At 50.6% G+C, this 25,000-nt stretch overlaps 5 protein-coding genes, 1 non-coding gene and 1 pseudogene across 10 annotated transcripts; all 7 read left to right on the plus strand.

Annotated features, from left to right (window-relative positions):
• Positions 1-1,376: 1,376 nt before the first annotated feature.
• Positions 1,377-2,621, plus strand: LOC112890023. Its single transcript, XM_025956850.1, has 2 exons — positions 1,377-1,874; positions 1,973-2,621. The coding sequence occupies exon 1, from the start codon at positions 1,475-1,477 to the stop codon at positions 1,811-1,813; it is 339 nt and encodes a 112-aa protein (XP_025812635.1). The 5' UTR covers positions 1,377-1,474; the 3' UTR covers positions 1,814-1,874; positions 1,973-2,621.
• A 2,622-nt stretch (positions 2,622-5,243) lies between these two features.
• Positions 5,244-5,382, plus strand: LOC112891309. Its single transcript, XR_003228528.1, has one exon. It is a non-coding gene; the product is annotated as a small nucleolar RNA Z247 (small nucleolar RNA).
• A 5,430-nt stretch (positions 5,383-10,812) lies between these two features.
• Positions 10,813-11,773, plus strand: LOC112889583. The gene has a single exon (XM_025956300.1). The coding sequence runs from the start codon at positions 11,118-11,120 to the stop codon at positions 11,478-11,480; it is 363 nt and encodes a 120-aa protein (XP_025812085.1). The 5' UTR covers positions 10,813-11,117; the 3' UTR covers positions 11,481-11,773.
• Positions 11,774-12,749: 976 nt separating this feature from the next.
• Positions 12,750-13,695, plus strand: LOC112889590. Its single transcript, XM_025956307.1, has one exon. The coding sequence runs from the start codon at positions 12,937-12,939 to the stop codon at positions 13,303-13,305; it is 369 nt and encodes a 122-aa protein (XP_025812092.1). The 5' UTR covers positions 12,750-12,936; the 3' UTR covers positions 13,306-13,695.
• Positions 13,696-15,960: 2,265 nt separating this feature from the next.
• LOC112890159 lies at positions 15,961-16,963 on the plus strand. Of its 2 annotated transcripts, none has more exons than XM_025957032.1 (2): positions 15,961-16,500; positions 16,588-16,963. In XM_025957032.1, the coding sequence occupies exon 1, from the start codon at positions 16,062-16,064 to the stop codon at positions 16,422-16,424; it is 363 nt and encodes a 120-aa protein (XP_025812817.1). In that variant the 5' UTR covers positions 15,961-16,061; the 3' UTR covers positions 16,425-16,500; positions 16,588-16,963. The 2 variants fall into 2 exon arrangements, with proteins under 2 accessions (XP_025812817.1, XP_025812818.1); XM_025957033.1 differs by having other exon boundaries at positions 16,616-16,963.
• A 2,466-nt stretch (positions 16,964-19,429) lies between these two features.
• LOC112890638 lies at positions 19,430-19,810 on the plus strand (annotated as a pseudogene).
• Positions 19,811-21,142: 1,332 nt separating this feature from the next.
• Positions 21,143-23,976, plus strand: LOC112889717. 4 transcript variants are annotated; one of them, XR_003228169.1, is made up of 3 exons: positions 21,143-21,646; positions 21,763-21,855; positions 23,507-23,638. XR_003228169.1 is itself a non-coding variant. In XM_025956473.1 (2 exons), the coding sequence occupies exons 1-2, from the start codon at positions 22,972-22,974 to the stop codon at positions 23,850-23,852; spliced, it is 747 nt and encodes a 248-aa protein (XP_025812258.1). In that variant the 5' UTR covers positions 22,753-22,971; the 3' UTR covers positions 23,853-23,976. The 4 variants fall into 4 exon arrangements, 3 of the variants coding, with proteins under 3 accessions (XP_025812258.1, XP_025812260.1, XP_025812259.1); XM_025956473.1 differs by lacking the exons at positions 21,143-21,646; positions 21,763-21,855 and adding an exon at positions 22,753-23,372 and having other exon boundaries at positions 23,507-23,976; XM_025956475.1 differs by lacking the exons at positions 21,143-21,646; positions 21,763-21,855 and adding an exon at positions 22,764-23,417 and having other exon boundaries at positions 23,507-23,637.
• Positions 23,977-25,000: the final 1,024 nt, after the last annotated feature.

Raw genomic sequence — 25,000 nt, forward strand, 5'->3', positions numbered from 1 at the left:
ATCCCCTCCACAAGGGGATTGGGAGGGATTGGAGGAGATTGAGAAAGATTTTGACTTTTTGGGGATTTAATCCATGCGATCCCTCCCATCTCGGGAATAACCTTAATTGAATCGAAGAAAATGCCAATTTGCATTGCACTTCTTTCTTAGAATAATAACTTGTACAGAATTATATAATTGGAAAACTTCCTTGAAGGAGAAGTACTAATTGGAGACTTGGAACACAAGTCTGTCCTGTGTGCTATATGCCCGTGAGGCACGCGTGATATGCACTGATTTCATACCTGTCGGGTGATGGAGACAGAATTACGGCCGTTCATATTGCTGTAATTTTTAACGGCGATTTGCAGATGACGGCCGTTGGCAATTCAAACCGACGTTTTACATGTTTGCCCCCAGGGAAAAAGAAAAACAGCCACTGCCGTGCGTACGTCGAGACGCCAAAGATGGTTACTACGTTTGCCGGTGTCTCGGCCACCGTCGTCCTGCTGCTCTTCGTCTCCCTCCGGGAGGTCGAGCGCGGCGGTGCGGGCGGGGGCAGGGCCAAAGGTGCGCGCGGTGTGGACGCTGGCGACGCAGCTCAGTCCGTCGCCGCCGCCGGGTTCTGGGCGTTCGTTCCCAGTCCATGAGTCGCCATCAGAGTCCTCTGTCGTTTCCCTGTCGAGCGCGCGCGCCTCCATGGTTCGATTCTCGACGGTTGCACTTCCGCTAGAATGGAAAGCAGCTCGGCCAGAGTACTCCTGAGGCCTAGCGTCCAGTGACGCAGGGGGCTATTCTAACATCTGGTCTCTATTAAAGAAAAAAAGATGATTTTAATTTGGTCGGGGAACTAATAAGTGGATCTCTCTTCGGATGGTGGGGCATGACTATAGGGCGGCATTCTTTGTTCTTATATCAAGTGGAGAAGAGATCAAGAGAAGGCGTCGTATGGCGCGCTGAAGCGAGCAATTTGACAAATTGTAGTTTGTACTACTAATACCCTCTTGGACATATGTTCACACTATGGAGTGGCTGGGAGGCAGCCCCCGCCACCCCCAACCCCTGCGGTTTCCAGCTTGCGTCCGCCAGCAGGGCGAGCACCGTTGAACTGAAAAGTTTGAACTCGTCAAATAGAAATACTAGCGGTTTGTTTGAAGGAGCTAAAGTTAAGTATTAATTAAATTTTAGTACATATTAGCAATCATATTTATGCTAAAATTTTTAAATTTTATCTAAATTTTAATCCACTCATTAGCATTTATATTTGGATGGACTAGTACAAAAATTCAGTATTTTCACTATTATACCACTTGGTTGCAAATGGGACCTAACACGAGCGACAGGGACCGCGCAGAACCGGCTCTTCTCCGTGCTCCGGCGGCCTATAAAAGCGGAGAGGTGCGCGTCAGGCAGCGAACCTGCTCCCTCGCTCGCACATGGTTGCCCGCGGACACCCGCCTGTCCTCGGTTCCGGTCTCCACAGCCGCGCGTCGCCATGGACCGTCAGCCGGCGCTGACCACGATCGGCTTCGCCGTGCTGGCCTGCAACTCGGCGCTCGCCATCCGCAGCTCCTGGGGCGACGCGGGCTCCGTCGCCTTCGTGCTGGCCGCCGACGCCGCGCTCGTGCTGCTCTTCCTCTGCCTCCGCAGGTTCGAGCACGCCGGCGGGGGCGGCCGGAGCACCAGGGCGGCGGTGTGGGCGCTGACGACGCTGCTCACGGCCATGTTCGCGTCCAGGGTCGCGCCGCTCATGCCGCCGGCCGCCGGCGCCGTTGTCTGGGCGATGGCAGCGGCGACCGCGGCTGGCGGCTTCTGGGCGTTCTTCCTTGCTTAATTACTCTCCCTGATGAACCGCGATCCCGCGGAATCCACAGTTTGTACCTTCGGACCTTCCTGTTCGTAGCTCCGTGCGACCATTGCGGCTGAATCCGATGTTTTCTCTTTTTCTTTTTCCTTACTAAAGCAAAGAAATTAGCAGTCCACATTTGTTCAGGCTGGAGCCGCGATGTCTTGTGTGCTTCTCTGCTTTCCTCAATACTGTGCCCCGAAGCTAATTCTGCTAGCGACCTTGACCCTAAGTTTCGAAACTTACGGTCGATCACGTGTCCCATCCGATACCCTTATCTTCTCCCATTAGTCTAACTTATCTTTTTCTCACTTCCAATTTCCATTGTCCTTGGACCATGATTTCTCCGTCCGCTGGCCATCGGAGTAGCTCAGGGCCCCACCCCCGCACCCTCTAGCCGCCGGGAGGCGCTCCTAGTCGTAGCACCCTGGCCTTCGAGCTTGGTGGCATTCAGCAACGGCAGGCGGAAGGCGGCGCGGTGTCCCCGCGCGGCAGGGAGTTTCGCATCTCCGGCAACGGCGAGGAAGGAACGCCCAGCGCCCCAGTCCTCAGAGTGGCGCGCGGGCCCACCGCGAGTAACTGCTACCAACGGCGAGCAAGGGAGCGGCAGTAGGGCCCAGCGGGCTCTATCGTGCCGGATCCGCGCGGAGACTGTGGAGCGTGGCGGCGAGCCCCGGCGAGCTCGGGTCGTCCGCATTTTTTTCTATTTTTTCTGTTCTTTTATTTAACGGGTTTGTGCGTTCTTGCACCTGTTTCAAACTCGAATGGTGATTTTACTCCTATCTTTTTAACTGTATAATTTTACCCCCGATCTATTATTGTAGCTATAACATTCGTTCTCCATTCTTTTTCTAAAACTTTTGTTCTCGATTTTTTCATTCCAAAAAGTTTTTGCTCCAACTTTACCTTTTTGGATTTTGTTCATACCTTTTTCTTCCGAAATCCCCCCCCCAAAAAAAAAATTTCTCTTAAGTTTTGTTCTCAAATTTTTATTTCATTTTTTCTGACGACTTGTTTAAAAAATTTGCAGAACTTTTTCTTCGGATTATTTTTTAGCTTTGTTTCAATTTTTCAGCATAATTTTTTGTGTCTAAATTCTTTTGTCTAGTTTTATGTTGCTGAACATTTTTTTATCACGTAAAATTCTGCTTGAAATAATTTTGTCGTTGTATGAACCGAGACGAGAATGGTTTTGGGTGGGAGCATACGTAGCTGGCAGCTAACGCACTCGGGGAGGATATGGTGTGGAATCCAAAAGGAGAATGAGGCGCGCGGATGAAAAACCAAAAGGAAAGGAGATATCGATGGGAAATCGACCGTAAGTTTGACATTCTACGGGCGACAGTAAACTTGATTTGCCCATCCTGTGCTCCATGTTGTTACTGGCCTTTTGCCCTTCTCCCGAATCCTGGACAGCGTTCAGTGGAAGCTGGAAAGTCACTACTCGCTGAGCCGGGGTCGTCACTCTCGTTAGTAAGCACCGATTTCTTCGGGCAGCAAGATGCGCATTAAGCGGAGCAGAGAAGCAGATCAAATGCCAGTGCGCACCGATTCAGAATTTGGGACCTGTACATCCTATGAGCAGGGTCCTTGTCTCCCGTCGCCGAATGGCGAGGTCACATAGGCTGCTCGCGACCTCAGCCGACTGCCGCCGGCCTGTTGGTGCGCTCCATGCCAAGCCGAGTGGAGGCCACGTCGCGGAAGAAGCTGAACAGGACCCCAATCGGAGTCCAGTTGCAATTGCTTTGCTGGCACATCTGGTACAGTACAGGAGCATTCAGGATTTCAGGTTCACCAAATGGTACTATAAAAAATGAGATCACACGCCGGGCGTGCGTGGCAGGATCAGTGGAAACGACGATGATCCGGCTTGCTTGCTCACACGGCGCCGTATGAGATCACCAGGTTCGAGTAATCTGCGCGTACACGCTGCTCCACGGCATTCGCACCGGCCCACGAACTCGGCGAGGCCCACCGTCGGCACCGCCGCGGCGCCAGTTCGGTCGGTTGATGACGTCCACACGGCGCACCGTCAGACAGTCGCCCGCCGACCGACGACAGTACTACGTAGTCACAGCACTGTCAGAACTCATCTGCCGACGGTTCAACCATTGTCACATCTTCGGCAGGGAGGCATGGGAAGCGCCTGGCTTTGCCCGGTTAGCAGCACAGCAGAGGGCGACGAAAGGCGTGAAACCGATGGCGATCGAGGAATAGGTTGTCGTCAGAGGTAGGTGTAGGAGGCAAGCACGGAAGGAACGCCGGGACGAAGAAAGATGAACAGGCCTCGATCATGAGGAGGTACAAGGAGGAACAGCAACGTCCCATCAAGATACTACAAACAGTCGCTACCCTGGTCGGCTAAAAAATAGAATTAAAATAAAACAAAATAGTTAAAGTAAGAGCACGACCAATATCTTAGAGGCAAATTCAGCCTTCGATTCAAATTTTAAATGTAGCATAGGGCGGGAGTTCCGCACTCGTCTTGTACTCATGTAGAAGCGTGTAACCCGTGTTTCAAGGCTGCTTTCCGGTTGAGCGACTTCATTCAGCTGTGACCGAGATGGGTAGTTGCACTACTACGCAACACCCTATCACCGCCGGTCAGAAACGGCATCACCGCCGGTTCGACGAGTTAAACAAGCAATATAACAAATATAGTATGAGGCGTGATCAGATAGGCTTAGAGCTGTAAATAAAGTTGTTATAAATATATGTAACCTAGTAGGGTACGGCTGATCTCTCTCATACTATATATGTAACTCCTACGCCAATATTCTTGCGCAATCTATTAACACGAAGCCGTCGCACCTAAGAAGCTAGGACAACATTCCATCCACCTTCCTATTGCACCTCTGATTTTCGCATGGTAATCAGAGCCAAGAAGAACTTAATTCCATGGCGTCAAGTTCTTCGTCTACCAATCCGCTTCTCGGGCTCCAAGTCACCGAGAAGCTCACACGTCAGAATCACGCAATGTGGTCGCGCGCAAGTCCTTGCAACCATACGTGGTGCGAGGCTGGAGTGCTTCATCAACGGCAAGGCTGTCGCTCCAGATCCTGAAGTCGACGAGAAGCTGGCCGATGGCAAGATCGCTCTGGTATCTAACCCGGTCTACGAGGAGTGGTTCGCCTCGGACCAGCAGGTCCTAGGATTTCTCTTCTAATCTCTATCCAGGGAAGTCCTTGCGCAGGTGGCCTCCGCGAAGACGGCGGCCCAAGCATGGCAGGCTATTGGAGACATGTTCGCCTCCCATACTCGCGTGCAAACTGTCAAATGTTCATTTAGCGCTTGCTACTACCAAGAAGGATTCTTTGACGATCTCCCAGTACTAAAGTAAGATGAAGTCACTTGGAGACGAGATGAGTACTACAGTAAGATGAAGTCACATGGAGACGAGATGGCTGCTGCAGGGAAGCCATTAGATGATGAAGAATTAGTATCCTATATTCTTAATGGCCTTGATCCGGACTACAATCCTATAACTTCTGCTCTTGTAACTAGGGTAGAACCAATTTCTTTGGGTGAAATGTACTCTCAACTGCTGAGTTTTGGGACTAGAATAGAACTCCACCGGGTGGTGGTTCCACTTCTTCAGCTAACTCTGCAGGAAAAGGAGGTCGTGACAGTGGCCAGCAGATGCGTTCTTGTGGCCAGCGCGGACGTGGTGGTTGCAATAGCTCTGGCCGTGGCCGTGGCCAACAGGGGCGGCCCAATTACGGAAACAACCAGAACCAGCAACGCAAGACCTACACCACCAACATGCCCAGCCACGACGCCAACGGCCACCCGATCTGTCAAGTCTGCTTAAAAGCTGGTGAATCAACGGTGTTAAGCTAACTGGGCGCTGTCGGCGCCGCCTCTGGTAGGCGGTGGCTAGGGCGATGGATGGCCGGCGGCGCCGCTCCGGTAAGTCGGCTGTGCTCTCTGTGCACACGGGGGCTTTGAATACTGCTGCATACGCATGCTAGCGCCAGGACACACGTTGTACACGAAGATAAGTAATTTTCTATGAACCGGAGGAAGTCGTGGAAGCATAATTTCCAAACCTTCTTATCGCTTTTGCACGTTATTGTCGGATTCACATAACAATATCTTTCCTTGAAAAAGAAAAGGAAAAAAAAACAGAATCATGGAGAGCTTGATGCTTCGTCTGAACTGGCTGGGGCCTGGCGCCACGAAGCAAACTCAACGGTGATATCAGGGGATGGATTCATGGATGCCCATCGCCCATCAGAGTCAAACTTTAAATAATACTTTTTTATTTTTATTTACATGTTCTATTAGATTTATTTTAAATTAAATTTAGTAAATGTAACCAAATCTATATAAAAATACAGCAATTACTATACTACCCAATATATGCACTATCAACATATATTTTTTATGGTAGATTTAATTGTAAATTTAGTTAAATTATTCAAATTTAATTTAGTATAAATCTAATACGATATATAATTAAAACATAAGATAATAATAAGTTGGAAAACAAAGTTCTATTTGAACACGTAACGTGGACGTGTCCTGTCTGACGATCAAAGAAGCAAACTAAACGCGTCTACAGCAAACGCCTATTAGAATATAATTATAATTTTGATAGCTGTGTAATAATATATTAATAGGACTTGTGTAACAATATATTAATAAAACTAACAAATTTATAAGTTTAAGTTTGTAGAATTTTTAGGTTATAGGGATAAAATTAATTTTGTAGGATTTCTAGGTCATATAGAAAAAAATCCAATCCATATACAAGATGATCCAATTCTCTATCAAGATGTCCAAAATATAGTAAAAATATAGAGACCGGTTGAACCGACGGTCCCGGAATATAACGGGTCAGTGCATTGGTAGTTGAACAACGATCAAGTGCAGAAGAACTCATTACCACCGGTTGAACCGACGATATAAGAAGGGAGTCATCGGTGCAATGGGAAGATAACATGGCAATAAAGTGAAGAAATAACATAGACACCGGTTAAACCGGCGGTGCAAAAGAAGGTGTCGGTGCAAGTGTGTTGTGGTTACTCAATACGTATGTTTTGGTTCCATAAGGGTTTCCAAGCAAAATCTTCAACACCGGTTGAACCGACAGGTGTCGGTGCAATGACGCCAGCAGAAGATGTCAGTTGGAGTTCAACGGCCAGTGGGTAGGCTGTAAGTGACGGGTTAAACCGACGATGTCGATCGTCTTAACCGACTTTTTAGTGAAAAAGCATGCAATAGCTATGAGTAGATTTCTAGCCTATATAAGGCCTCACCCCGGATCATTTGAGACCGTTGGAGTTCGTGAGAAGCTTCTTGCACTTAGAAGAAGTTCTCTGAGCTATTAAAGAGTACATTGATCACATCTTTACATTTAGCACAAGCTTTTGTAAGTGAGTGCAAAGTGTAGTTGCCTTGTATGCTGATTCTTGAGCGAACTAAAGTTTGTATCTCGGTGTGCCAGCCCGTTGAAATTCTTGGTGCCTCGCTGGCAAGTCATCGTCTCTCCGGCTTCGTGTGGAGCGGCAACGACTGTTTTGTGCGGGGGGACGTGCAGACCCACTTCCTTCATGGAGAAACTTCGTAGTGGAGACGGCATCAAGGTGACTAGGGACTTGGCGTGGGTCTTGGTGGCTAAGCCTTTGTGGCAAGTCAAGAACAGTCCCGGAAGAGACTTGGTGACCGGGAAGCAATACTCTTAGTGAGTGTTTCAACAATGTAGACTAGGGATGGCTTTGTGCCTACCGATACCACAGGATAAATCCGCACGTCAAGAGTTTACTTCCTCTCATCCCCTTCTTTAAGCTTCCGCATTTCTTATTGCAATCTTGTGTGCCTTTACATTCTTAGTGTATTATCTTGCTAGGATTGGGTATAAGTTGCAAAACTTTTTGGGATAAAATTTTCACGCTAGTTGAATTTAGTTGCACATCTAGATAATATATTTTGGCTTATATTTTATGCTAACAAGTTTAAGCCATAGATTAAATTTTTAGAATTGCCTAACTCACCCCATCCCCTGTTAGATTTCGAGCACCAATTCTTTTCAACCACTCAGTGCTCTCGCTCTCCTATAAATATAGGAGCCGCGTGTGGCCGGCACAGGCAGCAGCAACCGTGCAGTGCCCCCGATGGTTCACCATTATTCCCTCTTCCATTGTCTTTTTTTTTTGCAAAGGTGTGTGTGAGCACGTATTTTATTAAAAGAAAAATAATACAGTCGATACAATTTTAAGGTCTTAATAGGCAGAAGCTATATTAAGACGGTTACAAAGCACCACCAAGTGGCATACGACTTTAACACCAAAACAAGAGCAGCAAGAACAACGAGGAGGGAACTCACATGAACCTACAAATCTAGACGCGACCAAGCAACTGAACCTGCTAAAATGCTAAAAGATACACCAACGTCAAGATTGCAAAAGGTCTCCAAATTTAAAGGTGGCAAAGCATCCACCCGACCAATGAACCAAGGCGGCAAAGCATCCGCCCGAATCAACAACCAGCACGACGACGACGGCAAAGCATCCGCCAGCGAAGAGGGGTGACAAAACATCCGCCAGCGAAGAGGGGCGGGAAAGCATCCGCCAGATGACATCTTGTGCAACCCAAATGAGGTGAAAATAAAGGCGAAGGCAGGCAGGCAAGCACAGAAGCAAGAACTCTCCTCGGAGTGCAGACAACCACCACCAGAACCATTCGAAGGAGGACCGAAGCTCGGCAACGATTCCATCAGCAACCAGCAGCTTCCAAAACAACACCTCAAAGGAGGGAGCAATGCCACTGGCGTCGTAGTCGTCCGACCTCGAGGTCAAGGCTTTCGCCTGGAAAGCACACCGGAGAGGACGGGAGTGGAAAAAAATGACATCTTCAAGAAGGTAAACGATGCCCGAGGGCATCGCTGTCATCAGCATGCAAGCAGACCCTTGGCTTTCACCTTCGCCCCACTCACTCCCCAGAGCCAAAGAATGCGAACGGAGAGGGAAGGATGGCAGAGGTTTGCGAGGACGGGGGAACAGAGGGGGGAGGGAAGAAGGGGAGGAATGGAAATATGAAAGATTTTCTTATTTTTCTTTATTTTATCAAGATTTTGAACCTCGACATAAATAAACTTCTATATCTCGATATATGTAAATCTCGGCACAGCTGCCAGCCGCCGCCGGAGGCAGCCGATGGGAGGGGGTGGGTGGGGGTGCGGCGGAGCCCCACAAGCCACCAGGGAGGGCGACACGGGGGCACAAGACTAGCCGCTTTACCCTAACATCATGTCCTTCTGCTGTCTTCTCCGACATGGATCAGCAGCCGGCACTGGCCGGGATAGGCTTCGCCGTCCTGGGCTGCAACTCCGCGCTCGTCGTCTACCGCTCCTGGGGCAATGCGGGCTCTATCGCCTTCATGCTTGGCGCCGATGCCGCGCTCGCCCTCCTCTTCCTCTGCCTCCACGAGTTTGAGCAGGGTCGCAACGACGCACGGGGAGGGGGGGGAGGGGGAGGAGGAGGATCAAGGACGCTGTGTGGGCACTGATGACACTGCTCACGGCGATGTTCGCGTCCAGGGTTGTGCCGCTCATGCCACCAGCCGTGGCCGCGGTGGTGTGGGCGGTGATAGTGGCGACGTTAGCAGCTGGCTTCTAGGCATTTTTCTTAGTTGATCGAAGATGAGCCGCCATCTTGCACCGCACAAAGCAGGTTCCTGCACCCCCGTCTAGACTAGTTTACTCTATATAGCTATATGTTGTTTTGTTAGACTAGTCTATTTTTTTCACCGCTCAGAATCTATGTATTTGTTTCAACAGCCACTAAATTTCATGGATAATAGTGTACGACAAGCAAGTGTGAGACGGCGTGGCTATATATCACTCGTGCGATAATATATGCGAGCCATCACCTGAAACGAAGCGAATTCAGCCCAATCGGCCCAGCAGCTTCTTCTTCTTCTTCTTTATCGAGCTCGCGGTGCTCACCAACCTCCTCGCCGTGGTTAGGGTCGGGGACTTAGGGTTTGGGGGTCTTGGGGGTTAGGGTTGTCACAGGTGATGTTCCCTAACTGTAGAGGGAGGGTCCTTGGGCAGCGACGGGTTGTGGCCGGGGTAGACGGCGGGGGAGTATGGCAAGCTTCGCCGGTGATGGAGATGGTGGCGGAGATGGCGGTGAATCTTGATTGCAGCAGATTCGGCGGCTCCTGCCGCCGAAGACGAGGAGTGTAGGGGACGCGGGGGCGTGGGCGGATCTGACGGCCGGAGTCGCTGGAGATGAGGATGGTGGGCGGCGCGGGAGGAGGAGAAGTTCATAAGCTGATCGCAGTCTTCGGGTGATGGAAATTATTTCTGTCATCTTCGGTGATGCCTTGCTACGGCCCAGCGTGAGAGGCATAAAGTTGGTCAAATGAAAACTTTACCATTTTGCCGCCTCAACTGGTGCTACCAGCAGATTAGCCCTCGAGTCATGAACAGGGATAGATTAGGTCGGTGCCGACGGATCACCCAAGCAGATAGTGTGCGTGCTTTTTTTTTTGTGTGTGTTTTGAACTTATTACCACCACGCACAAAAAGTAGAAAATCTAAACAAGTGGCGCCAGAATAAGCGTGTAGACGGGTGCTTCTGTCCAGCCGCGTGCTTCTGTCCGTCACCGGCCCAGTTGATGTTGCTGACGTGGCCCAATAAGCGCGTAGAATCTTGTGGTTTTCATAAAGCTCCTGCAAAGCCTTTTCGTTTTGGACGGCGACGTGCCTGATATTTGGACCTCATTGAGACTTAGAGATCATTTTTTTTAATTATTTTGTGTCTCACGACGACCGCCAGCTTACACAGTTCCACTGCCCTGCGGATGAAATTCGCGCGTCTTGTGTCGCTTGACTTGGTGGAGCCGTAGTGGTTGGTAATCACGCCACGCTGCTCCACTAGGCCCCCCGCGGGTAACAAAACAACATCGATGGATCGAGCATATCCTTTCCATCATCGACCGTGGCGGACGTGGCAGGGTGCTGGAGACGACGCTTCTCAGAGCCGCCTGGTGGCGCCGCCCACAATCGTCGCGGTTCGATTTCTACCCCTGGTTTCGTCGGTCTGGCCGGCGGGCGGTCTGTCGGTTCAACGGGAAGGGCGGCGGCGTGTCGAGAGCATCGGATGTCGGGCCGTTTAGCACTTGGTTTCCCCCGTGAGATTGTCTGTGTCTGTGTGCTGCACGCGCCACGATATACATGGCTGGCCTCGCGCCCTTGGGGCTTGGCTGTGGCCGCGTCAACGGATAAAGTCATCAGGCTCCCACTCTCCACACACGCACACCGGTAAAAAGTCGAGAGGCGGAGATGAACCGCAACCGCGGGGGCACCTGGGTCGCCGCGGCCGGCCTCGGCTTCCTCACGCTCAACTCGGGCCTCGCCGCCTGGCACGCCGGGGGCGACCCCGGCTCGACCCTCTTCGTCCTGGGCTCCTACGCCGCCCTGCTGCTGCTCTTCCGCTGCCTCCGCGACTACGAGCGCGCCCCGCCGGGCTCCCCGGCCAGGGAGCGGGCGAGGCGCGCCGTGTGGACGCTCACCACGCTGCTCACGCTGGCCTTCGCCTGGAAGGTCGCGGCGGTCATGCCCTCGGCGGCCGCGGCTGCCGTCGTCTGGGGCCTCGCCGTCGCCACCACCGCCGGAGGCTTCTTTGCTCTGTTCGTCCAAGCATGAAGCGCCTCTTTTCTTTTTTTTTTTGTTTAGTTATTAGTGCCTCAGGGCTTGGTTGGGTCTGTGTGCATGTACAGAGAAGTACTGTTAGCGCTGTAGCCGTGCTAGTTGCTGACTTTGGTTGTGTAACCTCTCTGTAAATTACTTACTGCGTACTTTGTCATGTGAATGGCCATGGCCAGACTAGACCGGTATGTGCAGTGGCACCTATCTGAAGTCGCGCCCAAATTGTTGGCGACCAAGCCGCGGGATCACCTTATCCAAAAGAGAAAAATATGCAGGATCAAATTAATATACCCCCGTTTACCAGACTCATTTACATTGCTGCCCTCGCTACAACGTGGCAGCTAACTCAAGTCGTCAAGTCGTCGTATCGTGGTAAGATGGGGACTAATCTGGCAAACAACGCTCGAATCTGAATCTTGAGGCGCGACTCCAGCTGAGGTCAGAATGTAGGCAACGAAGCATCTCGTCCCTGAAGAAACGCAAAAGCAGATTACTACGATCAAATTGTGAGCTTTTATCTTCAGAAACAACTTTAGTTGGGTCAGTCTAGGCTGCGAGTGCTACTTGTCCGTCTTGTTTCAGGCATGGAAAGGTGGAGGGGAATTCTGGAGCTCCTCACTCTGCTCTGCTCTTTTCTTAGACTATCTCCAACCGTCGTTCTCTGTATCCTTCTTTATATCCGTCATTTACAGACTTCTCTACAAGATTCTCTCCTCTATATCTCATTTCTCTCCAACAACGTTCTCTAAATCTCGTTCTCTATACATTAAACCCTATATTAAAAATGTATTTTATTCCAAATTTTTGTACGTACATATTTATCATACCTCAAATGCTATGGACATATTTTATTTTTATTTAATCCAATATTTAAAACGTAAAAAAAATAGAGAAGAGGAGAGAGAATCTCTATATATAGAGGAAATCTGTAGCGTTCTCTATTTTAGAGGAAAATTTAGAGAACGCTGCTGGAACATATAGAGAACGGAATCTTCTCTGTATAACATAGAGAACGGTTTAGAATCTCCGAAAACAGCCTTCGAGCTGCAGCTAGCCGGTGGACCTAGTGTCAACGGGCCGCTCCACCACCACCGTCCCCGCACATTATCCTACTGCTCACCCAATGCACCGTCCGCAGATGTCGCGTCGCTCCAAGAGCAGTGCCAAAGGAAGACGATCGCAAGGCACTGGTAAACTATTCTGTAGCAGCAGCTGGAACCACTTCGCCGTTGCACGCACCACCGGCAACCAGTCCGCTCCCTGCTCAACATCTGCCTCAGCTTCTCTACCGACCGTTGGCAATCGTAGTTAACGTCAGCCTCAGACCCGAGACCACACATAGACACTCGGGAAGCCTGTGAACATCACTACGTCAGACTATCAGAGTCGCTTGCTGTGCTCCCCAATCCCCATCCCCACAGGCAACGCTCGTAGCCTAGCAGCTCTGCCTGCCATGGCGGACAACCGCAACCTCGCGCCGACTTGGGCCACGAAGGCGGGGTTCGGCCTGCTCACCGCCAACTCGGCGCTCGCCCTCTACCGCTCCGGGGGCGACCTCGCCTCCGTCCTCTTCATCTCGGCCTCGTACGCCGCCCTGCTGCTCCTCTTCCGCCGCCTCCGCGACTACGAGCGCGCGCCGCCGGGGTCCCCGGCCAGGGAGCGGGCGAGGCGCGCCGTGTGGCCGCTCACCGCGCTGCTCACGCTGGGGTTCGCGTGGAAGGTCGCCGCGGTCATGCCTTCCGCTGCCGCGGCCGCCGTCGTGTGGGGCCTGGCCGTCGCCACCACCGCCGGCGGCTTCTTCGCTCTGCTGGCCCCGGGCTGAGAAGACGGCACGGATGCATCGCCGGGGGGAGGTGGGGCTCCATCGCCTGCCGTGGTCCCGCCGCCGTCACGCGCAGCGGTTTCCTCTGCTCAGCCAGGCGTCCATGGATAAGCTTCCAGATTCAGACTTCACTACTACTGCTGGCTTTGGCTTGCTCCCTTCTCTGGTATATAAGTAGTATTCCTAGTTTTTCCCTCCACTTCTATTACTAGTATTTGCAGCTCTGTGTATGTATATATATACTATGTATATACTGCCCTGCTTGTAAATTTATGCGACATCAGCGGCACAATAAAACGAAATTGGTCAGCATGTAGCATCTGTGGCCACTCTGCCCAGCCCGCTCCCTGCTCACCATCTGGATCAGGTCTGTTCTATCGACCGTTGCCACTTGCCGCCTCCGGTGCTGCTGCCACTACGGCAAAGACGAACGGCATTATTATATCTACAGCGCAGCAGGCCGAAAGGTCGCAGGATAGCTGCCCCGCTGAGTATAACGACATTAGGCTGAGTGCAGTGGCAGGCGTAGATATCGTCCCGCCACGTCAGCTCTCACCCTACCCCTTCAATGCATAGGTTACAGTACCAGCTCTCACTTCTCTGTTCTTCACGTCAGCTTTTCTTTTCCAAATTTAATCATTTCAATCTCCACTTGGACCAATAGAAACGCGCCACGTCACTTCCGCCTCACCACTCTCGCCCGACGCCAGCGCACCGCCTTGCTACCGCCTGCCTACCGCCCCCGCGCGCCTACCAACGCGGGCGAGAGCGGGGCGATAGCGCCCACTCCCACCCGGCGGTAGTGCTACCGCCTTCTCTCTCCCTCTCGCCTCGCTCTCACCTGGGCTGGAGCAACAGGGGGCGGTACCGCCCCCCATTGGCACCAGCCTTATATCAAGCAACGGTCTCCTTTGACCTCGCCGCGTGGCTAAACAAAGATCTTGGGGCATAATTATCCGAAAAACAAAAACCGAACTGAATTATCCGACGTCGGTCACCACTTCAGTTCTGGATTTCTACTGTCCCAATAGTTCGGTTCTAGACCTCGGGTACTCGAAATAACCGATGTAACCGGATTTACGCTGAAGGCGCATCAGTACGCAGCCTAGCCCAATAGCTTTATAATCCCTCCACCCCACTCCCCACTCCCCATCCCTCCTTTCTGAAAATTTTGTTGTTGATTTTGATGGTTAAATTTCCGAAAAAATTGACTGTTGATTTTGTTCTCGGTGATTCAGTTCGGTTATAACCGAAACCGAGCCGATTAACCGAACCCGAAATCGCTGGTAACCGAATTTGCTACAGGAACCGAAGAACCGATCGGCTCGGTTCGGTCAGACCGAACGCCCAGGCTGACTTTCTAAATCAGTAGTATAGTTCAAACCTGAAGAACGTTCCGCCGGCCCATACCACAACTGGCTATTATTATCTAGAAATTAAATAATCCGGCTCCGCCGCTGGAGCGTCTAGGCCCACTCGCTTTGAACGGGCCGGCGGGGGGCGGCCCGGCCGGTGGTGGCGAACGCGTTTTATTTATTTCTGAGGCCTGGATGGACATCCTCCTCGTCCTCTACCTCCGCCGGCGGCCCGGCACCGACCGAGTCCGTTTCCGCGGGGAATGGCTAGCCAGCCGTTGCTGCGTGCAGAATATATGTATGTTCTGGGCGCTCTCGACGCTGCTCACCGCGATGTTCGCGTCGCGCGTGGCTCTGCTGATGCCGCCGGCGGTCGGGGTCGCCGTCTGGGCCGTGGCGGTGGATTCTGGGCGATGTTCGCTAGCCCCTGAGCAGCCGGCGGGTTGGGGCGTGGCCGGCTTCGTTCAGTGTCCCTCGCAAGCCGCGCACCTGCTGCTTCCATGCTGAAGCTCGTTTATTTTCCTTCGTCCTACGTCTTCCCATCCTGTTCGGCAAATGATTACGAATCTACTTCCTTTTTTCAAATCAGTGACGAGCTCCGCACTCTTCCTCGGGCACAAATTAAGCCAGAATTTCCACCGGGACCACAAGTCCTTTGAGCCATTTTTTTCTCTGCCTAAATCTAACAACAGGCTGAAGGATCTTACAATAGCGGTTCAGGTTCAACTCTACTTACCAACATATTTTCAAAGCTAACGTTAGTCCAAGTTTATGCAGTAAAGTCAAAAGCATGACTTATTTGGAAGCAGAGGCGGTTTTGGAAAAGAAACATCAATGCGCAACCGGATGGACGCATTCAGCGAACAAAGAGGGCAGCAAGCGCACCGGCAAATTTCGAATCGAGCTCGTCTTCCTGGTGGTCATTTAGCAGTCCGTGATCCACGCATGTAGACGACCTGGCTTCGTCCTCGGTCGCAGCGGCGGCGCCGCCGGCGTGTGCCCAACTCGGCAACCGTCCCCAAGCCAACCGCGGGGCCATGGCGGGAAGTGACGGTCTCTCTCGGCCTCCACGACCACATAGCTGCTGGCTCCGCTCCCGTGACCGGCAGCGTGGGGCGGTGGGGCCGGCATTCGTCTGCGTGCTTGTTCCAGAAACATCCTCAAAACTCTCTACAGTTCCAGACCTTTGTTTCGGATGAAATAATAGTTCTCGAACTTTCGAGGGGTTTCGTTTTAAAACACGACGAATATGTTGTGCATTACGTCACCTCCACCAAAACATTCATCCCGGACGGGCCTATAAAAGCAGCGTGGTTGCTGTCGTCAGGCCTCGTTGGCTCTAGCTCCGCCAAGCTGCTGCGCACCGCGCTCCAGCCTCCAGAGAGTGGTCGTCGGAGTCGGATGGACTTCCACCGCCACGGCCTGCTCACCGCGCTCGGCTTCGCCGCGCTGACGGGCAACTCCGCGCTCGCCATCTACCGGTCGCGGGACGACCCGCGCTCCGTCGTGTTCGTCGCCGGCGCCTACGCCTCCATCGCGCTGCTCTTCCACTTCCTCCGCAGGCTCGAGCGCGGGGAGGAAGGGGGCGGGGGCCGGACGACGACCAGGGCCGCGGTCTGGCTGCTGACGACGCTGCTCACGGCGATGTTCGCCTCCCGGGTCGCGCCGCTGATGCCGCCTCCCGTCGGCTTCGTGGTGTACTCGATGGCCGCCGGAACCGCCGGCACGGGGTTCTGGGCCTTGTTTCTCCACCGCCAGCAGTGAGCTAGGTGCAGATTCACTCGTCTTCATCAGCAGAATAGATGATCCCCAGCGCTGAATAATTTCTAACGGAGAAGAGGTAACATATGCGGCCGGCCAACTGATTCTGCTTAATTCCGTGCAAATCGTAAGCGCTTTCATGGACTTCATGTTTGTTTGACTGCAGGTAGCATGATGGCTTGTGTGGTTTGTAGGTTTCCTGCATCTCGTCGAGAGAGATGTATGATGCCGGAGTGTGGCATCTTCATTCGTACACGCGACACTACTACGGCAGGAGTGAATGAAGCTTATCGTCTTCTCTTCAGTAGTGTTACCTATCTCAGTTTCTTCAGAAGTTCCATATGTAGGCCAGAAATCTTTGTGTGTATTTGATCTTTCCAACTTCTTTTGGAAATGTACATGGAATTTGTAAGATGCGCTTGGACTATTGTATTCTTCCAAGTGCAAAGTTGAGTTGTGTGCGCAATAAGTCGCGGGGAGAACAAGTATCTTTCGATATAATAATACCTTTCCACATCACACATCGCGATGCTATTTCCTCATATTTGGTTGGAACGTTTTCCATGGTATATTGTCAACTGGGCTCTGCCATGGTGGCACTGATGCTGTAAGGAGTATCAAGTTAACAATCGTCTGTTTTTCCTTTTGCTTTAGTTTTCACCCAATTACAACTGTGGCCTGCCATCTAGAAAAGGGTAAAGGGAAAGTTCAATTTCCACACTTCAACAAGCTTGATAATTTGATTTTTAACCCTAAACTATAAAAATTAGTGTTTCCTTTAAAATTAAAAGAATATGGTTCAATCTAAAAAATTCAAGACTAACTCATTTTAGATCAGAAAACACGAAACTAGTACCAAACTTTTTGTAAAAGTATAACCTACTATCTGCTAGTGCATATTTGGAGTTATCTAAATCTTTTTATTTAAAATAATAGGCGCGACTACAAGAAAAAAAATACTTAAAATATGAAAAAATTAGGAATATGAATGAATTAGATCCAAATTACTAACAAGCAGAGTACCAACAAAGACAGTTTATTCAAAATAAAAGAGGCAATTACATGGACCACACGCCCACAAACAAAGTAGCTAAGACTGGAGATCAGCTCGCAACGTAAATAAATCAACATGGGAAAAGATAAAGTGGTTCCCTCAAAAGATGATGAGGAGGAGGAGGAGGAGAAAGAAATGCACAGGATCGGAGGAGCAAACCAGTGGAAGGGAGAAAAATTGATTCAAAATCTAATCAAATATAAAACTAGTCGCTAATTGTTTGGAAAATGCCATGCTGAGTAAATCAAGCATTGCTCGGTTATAGTTAGATTCTTCGTGGTAGAACTTGATTGTCTTTTCAGTTGTCCACGAAGCATCCTATTTGTCTCCAACCACGTGCATCCTATTTTTCCGTTAGTACAGCTACGTGCGCCGACGTGGCTATGACAGAAGGGGCTTGACGGTGAGCCCGGTACGTGGCACGACGATTGTTAAAGGAAAAAGGCTACAGCAGGAAGCAACAAGCCGTCGGGTGCGTGGCGGTCAGTTAGGCACTTTTGCAGTATGCTTTGGCCGTTCTTTCGGCATTTTTAGCTTTTGAGGCATTTCTGTCCGTTACGTTCTTCCGGCTAGAGGTTGAACCTGAGTAATTAAGATCGACTGACCAATCGGCAATCGCATCGAAAGAGTTGCGCTCGTCCGACGTGCGTGGATCTGATCAGGAGCGCAGTATATATGAGTATCTGACCGTCCAACCAGTGCTAGCTGGTGCCACTTCATCTTAACGTATAAAGGAATGCATGCAGTCCTGGTCAAGTCGTTCAGACGAGGAATGAATTCCATGCCTTGCGTCAATGAAACCACTATTCCATTTAGACTACTATTATGCTGCTTTGTCCAATTGTCCGAGTGGTTTCATCACTTGGTGGCCAGCAATCAGTAGACGACAAGCTAGGATGACTGCTGTCGTTGACCTCGCTACTTGTCATGCAAGCTAAGAATCCTTACCTTGGCATGCAAGGCATCAAGGAGCATCTCCCCTCCATAGTCACACAGAACGCGGATCGTAGCCGTGATCCCTGTTTTTTAACTTTCATTCCGGATCGCGGATCGGATGACGGACCGTGGCCGGGACACCGTCCCAGACAAACTGGACCGAGAGGAGGGGACAAGCTGGACCGAGAGGAGGATGGGGCATCGGCTGGCAGCACCGCCGCCAGCCTTCGCCATTCCGGTTCGCCACGTTCGTCCGCTGCCGCACCAATCCAACACCACCATGACGACCCCCTTGTCGAGCTGAACCCGTTCTGCTGGTCTTCGTCGCCCCTGCATCGCCGGACACTGCCGCCCACGGAGCTGCTGCCGGCCATCTCGTCTCCGGCCAGCACAGGCCCCTTCGACACCGGTGAGCGCCTGCCCGAGACCCCCCTCCGCCTCCTCTCCATTTTCCCCTTCTCGCCGGAGCTTCCCATGCGCCATTTTCCCCGTCTCGCCGGAGCTTCCCATGCGCCACAACGCCGCGAGCATGAAGGCCAGGGCCACCGTCGGCCATGGCTGAGATCTTGAAGTTCTTGCAATAAGGCCCCCAAAGCATCCAATATTTCTTTAATTAATTCTTGTGCCTTATCAATTTTACCAATAACCCCCTGAAGAATTAGATGCTAGCAATCTAGCTACGTTTTGGGTAAATCATCCCAATTATCCGGGGATCATGATCCCATTCTCGAACCAAACGTCCCGAAGAGGTATACCTCCTACGATCTGGGAATTTAAAATTATCGATTAACATCCCCCGTACCACGTTCGTCGTACCTACGTACCGAAAACTTTTGTGACTGTGCTTCCCTCCTTGTCAAAAAAAAAGGAGCATCTTCTCCTCGTTTGCGCTATACTCGTAAATGTACTCCATTTAATAAATAACCTCTCCGCAACCATGAGAAAGACGACTCTCCGATCCGAAATTACCAATCCCTGACAAGTGAGCACACTCGGCCGGCCGGCCTGCTGGCATGCAATGGCTCAGAGAAACGACGCGCACGTTGATGCCTGGCTTCTCGTTCTCACGCTCTCGTCCGGTGCGGCCGCGTGCCGAGCCGCGGGGGACGCCGCCTCCATTGCCTTCGTCCTCGCCGGCTACGTGGGCGCTCCTGCTGCTCCTCGCTTGCCTCCGCGCGCGCATACGAGCGCGCGCCGCCGGGCGAGGCCGCCGACAACGGCCGAAAGGGCCGCCTCAGACGCGCGGTATATATGGTCCTTGTCCACCCTGCTCACCGTGATGTTTGCGTGGCGGGTCGCCGCCGTCATGCCCAACTGGCCCGCCGCGCTCCTCGTCTGGGCTCTCGCCGCTGCCACCACGGTCGGCGGCTTCGTCGCCTTGTTTCACCGACGTCCTTAATTAGCATGGGCTTGTGTTTTCCAATCAAACAGCGGCTTGTTAAAGCACTAAGATGATCATATACCGTCAAAGTCTACAAAGCAACAAAGACAAAGAACACACTACATGTGTCTTCTTTGCCGAAGGGGAAATCTGATGGTACTGCAAAATACCAAAAGAAGAATTAGACATAAACTTATGGATGTAAGTGGCACCGTGTAGGCCGTACTCCGACTATGCCAGTAGACTCCAATTGACGAATCTATGTGGCGAGTCTGCCTCTTAGTGCTCAATTTTTTTCCTGCTACGACCATCGTGAGTCGGTGAGCGTGAGGAATTTCGTTAGAACGTTTCGTCTTTATTCGGCCCTGTTTTTAATAAAAGAAACACGAGGGCAGAGGCGGAGCTCCCCATACCGCAGGGTGGGCAGCTGCCCCAGCTCCTCGACAGCACAAACTCCTCAACCCACTTCTTTCTCAGGAAGTTCTGGAGCCCCACATGCGAAGCACAGCGCCGCCATTGTTGCGTGTGGGTGTTGTTTCGATGTCGGTTTCGCGAGCTGAAGGTTGGCAAACAAATTCAGAAATTCTATGTCGGTTTCGCGGTGCCTTGACTTTTCGATGGTGGAAAATAGTGAGGTCGTCGACGAGCAGTCGTCGACAGGGACAGAGACTGGCGAGACGATGAGCAGTCCTCCACGAGGATGACTGGGACGATGCCGGCGGCGGACTGCAGTTATGCTCGACGAGCTGATGACCATCCCTCGCCGTCATCGGTCGCCGCCTCTTCTCCCAAGCGTCGTTGCATGTGCATCTGAGCATCTCCAGTGATACGATACGATGTTCGTTTTACGCCCAGACCTTGTTTAGATGCTCTCCAAATTGCAAATGTTATAAACCGGAGTACTGTAGCGCTTTCGTTTGTATTTGACAAATTTTATCTAATTATGGACTAACTAGGCTTAAAAGATTCGTCTCGTGATGTATAATTAAACTGTGCAATTAGTTATTTTTTTACATACATTTACTGCTCCATTCATGTGTCCCAAAATTGATGTGATGGAGAGAGAGTGTAAAAAGTTGGAATTTGGAGGGGATCTAAACAGGCCCGGGTTATTCTGAAGAGGCGAAACGGAATTCGAGATCAGCAGGGCTGCCACCAGGTAGCAGACCAGCCGTTGAAATTATTGGCATCGGCTTTTGAGTTTTCCTCGCGGTAGTCGTAGCCAAACCCGCTTGATCCAGTGTGTGGACGTACGGATCAACTCATGCGGCGCAATCATCTGGTTTCCATTTCTACGCTTCTCCGAGCCGCCTTTCACCATTTATACTCGCCCCGGTCGCCTTCGGCGCACCGGCCGAAGACGGCCGGGCGGGGATGGCGTTCGTCCCTACGAAGCTGGCCGGGCTTCGATCGCCGTCCTGACGTGCAGCTCCTTTCTCGCCATCTACAGTAGATCACGTACGGGGAGACCCGCCCGGCGGGCGCACGGCCGCCGACGGGGCCATCGCGATCCTCTTCTGCCGCAGGCTCGAGCGCGGGGAGCAGGCCGGCAGGGGCAGGAACACCAACAAGGCCGCGGTTTGGCTGCTGACGACGCTGCTCACGTCCATGTTCGCGGCTGGCCAGGGTGGCGCCGTTGATGCCGCCGGTCGTCGCGTCCGTGGTGTGAGTCATGGAGGCCGGAACGACCGTGGGAGCCGGGTTCTGCGCCCTGCTTCTGATCAACCCCTGAAGCTGCGGCGGATTATTTTATCGCCCTCGACAAGTAATGGATCGGATCGCCCTGCTTGCTTGCTCTGAATAATATCTGCCCCCTACGACGCAGGCAGAACGACTTTCCCCGGAGAACTAGAGGTGCGCATTTGCAGCAGCATAACAACTGATCAGATTCTTTTCCGTTAACCATATAGGACCTATCTACATCATCGAGTTTGAGTCTGATGGCAAGCATTTTCCTTTTCTGGTTGTAGGTTGCTGCGCTTTCGTGATTCTGGACCTGAGTTCCCTGTTTTCTTCTTCTTTTGATCTCTGCACGAAGTCGATCGGAACTTTAATTTTATGTGGTATGCATATATTTCCCCCTCTGAGCACTGTATTTCTGGCGTCCAGTGGCTCTCGGAGCTCTTCACTCGCCATTCCGCTTCGATAGCTTTTAAATTTGGTCCAACCTATCCTTGCAAACAAATTCAGAAATTCTATGGGTGCGTTCGTTTCCAGCTACCTAAAGTTTAGAGGGATCACATCAAAAAGAATCTTGTCATTTAGAAGTATTAAATAAAGTCTAATTACAAAACTAATTGCAGAACCCTAGTGCTAATTCGCGAGACGAATTTAATGAGGTATATTAGTCCATGATTAGCAAATAATTACTATAGCATCACTGTGGCAAATTATGGATTAATTAGGCTCATTAAATTTGTCTCGCGAATTAGCACACAGCTGTGCAAAAAATTTTATAAACAGATTTTATTTAATACTTCTAAATAGCAAGATTCTCTTTGATGTGATGGGTCTAAAGTTTAGATTATAGGGTGGGAAACGAACAGACCCTATGTCGGTTTCGCGGTGGCTTGGCTTCCAAGTTTGACTTTTCGATTACTTGTTTGATAAGATGAAAGACATCCTTATACGGTTCGCTGTTGATCTTTATTTTTAGTTATTTTTTTGCGAATGCTATGGCTCTGTATGAATCCTCCGCTAATAATTAGCTAGCTAAATTTAGCTATTATGGATCCAAATAGGTCAGCTAATGAATTAGCTAATGATATTCCAGATAATTGAAACAGTGTTATTTCATTAGCTGATTGAACCCAACTAATCCCAGCTAAAATTATCAAAAGATCGTATTACACCCCAACTCTTCTATTGAATTTTCCAACACAGGGATAGCGTGGTCTATTCATATTAACAATTAGCCATTAGTTGGTGGATCCAAATACATCCGGATAATAAATAGGTAGCTAATCTTTAGCTAGCTATAGCTAATCATTAGTCAAACAAATCCTATAACTTGTCGTGGAAGACTCGGCGGTTGCTTACGGCGCACGGTACCTGGCCAACTGCTCTCAGTCTATAAATGCAAGTGATCCAACCCTGAACGTCCAAAAGGTCGGCAAATAAGTCGATTGGCATCTTCGCCTGCTCTAAGGACAGCGAGATAGTATCCGACCAAGTTCGGCATGGAACGGGGCGGCGCCGATGGCGCGGTGGTTCTCGTCGGCACGGGGCTGGTCGCCTTAACCCTCACGTCCGCTGTGTCCGCCTACAGAGCCGCGGCCGCGGGGGACGCCGGCACGACGGCGTTCGTGGCCGCCAGCTACTCCACGCTCCTGCTGCTCTTCCGCTGCCTCCGCGCGTACGAGCGCCTGCCGCCGCCCGCAGGGGACGCCGCTGCCGCCGACGGCAACGGCCGAAGGGCGCGGCTGCGACGCGAGGTCTGGGCGCTGTGCACGCTGCTCACCGTGATGTTCGCGTGGAAGGTGGCCGCGGCGATGCCGTCCTGGCCCGCCGCCGCCACCGTGTGGGCCATGGCCGCCCTCACCGCGGCCGGCGGTTGCGTCGCCTTGTTCCATCACCGCCCGTGAGTCCGTGACGCCAAGGAACGAACGCTCCCTGAACGATACGGGTTTCTGAATAGCATCTCTTTCAGGCTATCATTTGGCGGTTCTGAATTCTGACGAGGTATATATATCGCTATTAATTAATTCCTTGCAGGGTAACGCTCGGGGTTTATATTTTTCTCACCTGGGTTTGGAGCGCAAGAATTTCACTAGGATTTATACTGGTCTACAACAACAAAATCTCGCTCGGATGTTATCGTACAAAACTTCATATAGTTCCAGGCAAGATCGATCGAGGAGGTATGCTACAAGTCACCTGGAACTGGAACTGGAAGAGTGAAGCCATTCATCGTGGTGTTTTAGCTTTGCTTTGGAGGTCCATCGTCGTCGCTCAAAGCTTATACTACTACAGAAGTGATTATATTGGACGGCTGCAAGCAGCTAAGAAGATGGTTTTACGCATTGTTCATTTTAGTTTGGTTGCAACCTCGTCTTGCTGAGTGAAACATTTGTATGTTGAATGTTTGTACTTGTTTGTTCTCAAGAACACATTGTATGTATAGATAACTTGTAAGGGATGTGGAATATACCAAAAAAATAATAATCGTCCTTGCCCAATTGCAAGTCAGTATATATTCTCCTGCCATGCGGCGGGAAAAAAGGATAAATGATTTTTCTTCATATATTAACTTTTGTGGTATGGTCTTATGGAATGTCTAGGGAGCATATAAACTATTCCAACTTGCAATGCGACATTTGAGACAGTTCAGGATTTGTCTAGAATGGTTTCTAGATTTAACAACTTTTCTAGGTTGTCGTCCCTACCTTTGATAATTCTTGAGGCTGGAATCATGGCGTATTGGAGGTATTTGGTTGAGAAATTCTAGTAATATTATCATTAAATTCATATATTCAAATCATTTACTGATTTTATCCTAGAAACTCTAAATCATATAAAGATTTTTGAGCCAGAGATATACCGAATCGGAGTTACTTAATAAAATACTTCCCCTTTGCCGTAGATACCAACTAGTTATTTGTAGAAATGCTCATATTGCATTTACAAGACCTTATTTTTGTATTATGGATGTTAATATATTTAGTTTATATAAACTCGACCAAAGTTTAATACATTTAATTTAGACTAATATGGCATATATAATTAATATATACATAAAAAAGAGGTTTACTAAAAAAACATAAAAAGAGGTGTATTTTATAAGGCCATCCCAGCAACATCCCCCATCTTCCCATATATGGAATTTTTAGTATTGTTCACGTCTCCAGTAGTACCCCAAATTTCTCCCCCAAAATCCGGGTGCACCCCACGGTCTCCCATTTGCCCTCTCTCTCACCCATCCCGCGTTGGCCATTCTGCTACCGCCATGTGACGGCAGACCCTGCGACCCTCCCTCTCTCTACGCATGCGAGTGTGGGGAAGAGGGTTGCACTGCTGAAACCGTGTCTACCGATGGGAGAAGGATGAGATGGGCCCCACATATTTTCCCCCAATATGGGTAATTGGAAGGGAAGTATTGCTGGAGATAGCAAAAGGACCCGGGCCATGTTTAGATTGCAAATTTGTATAACATTTGGAACTTTTTGCTACTGTAGCGTTTTCGTTTGTATTTGACAAATTTTATCTAAT

This window comes from Panicum hallii, chromosome 4, assembly GCF_002211085.1.
Source record: "Panicum hallii strain FIL2 chromosome 4, PHallii_v3.1, whole genome shotgun sequence".
Taxonomy (NCBI): Eukaryota; Viridiplantae; Streptophyta; class Magnoliopsida; order Poales; family Poaceae; genus Panicum; species Panicum hallii.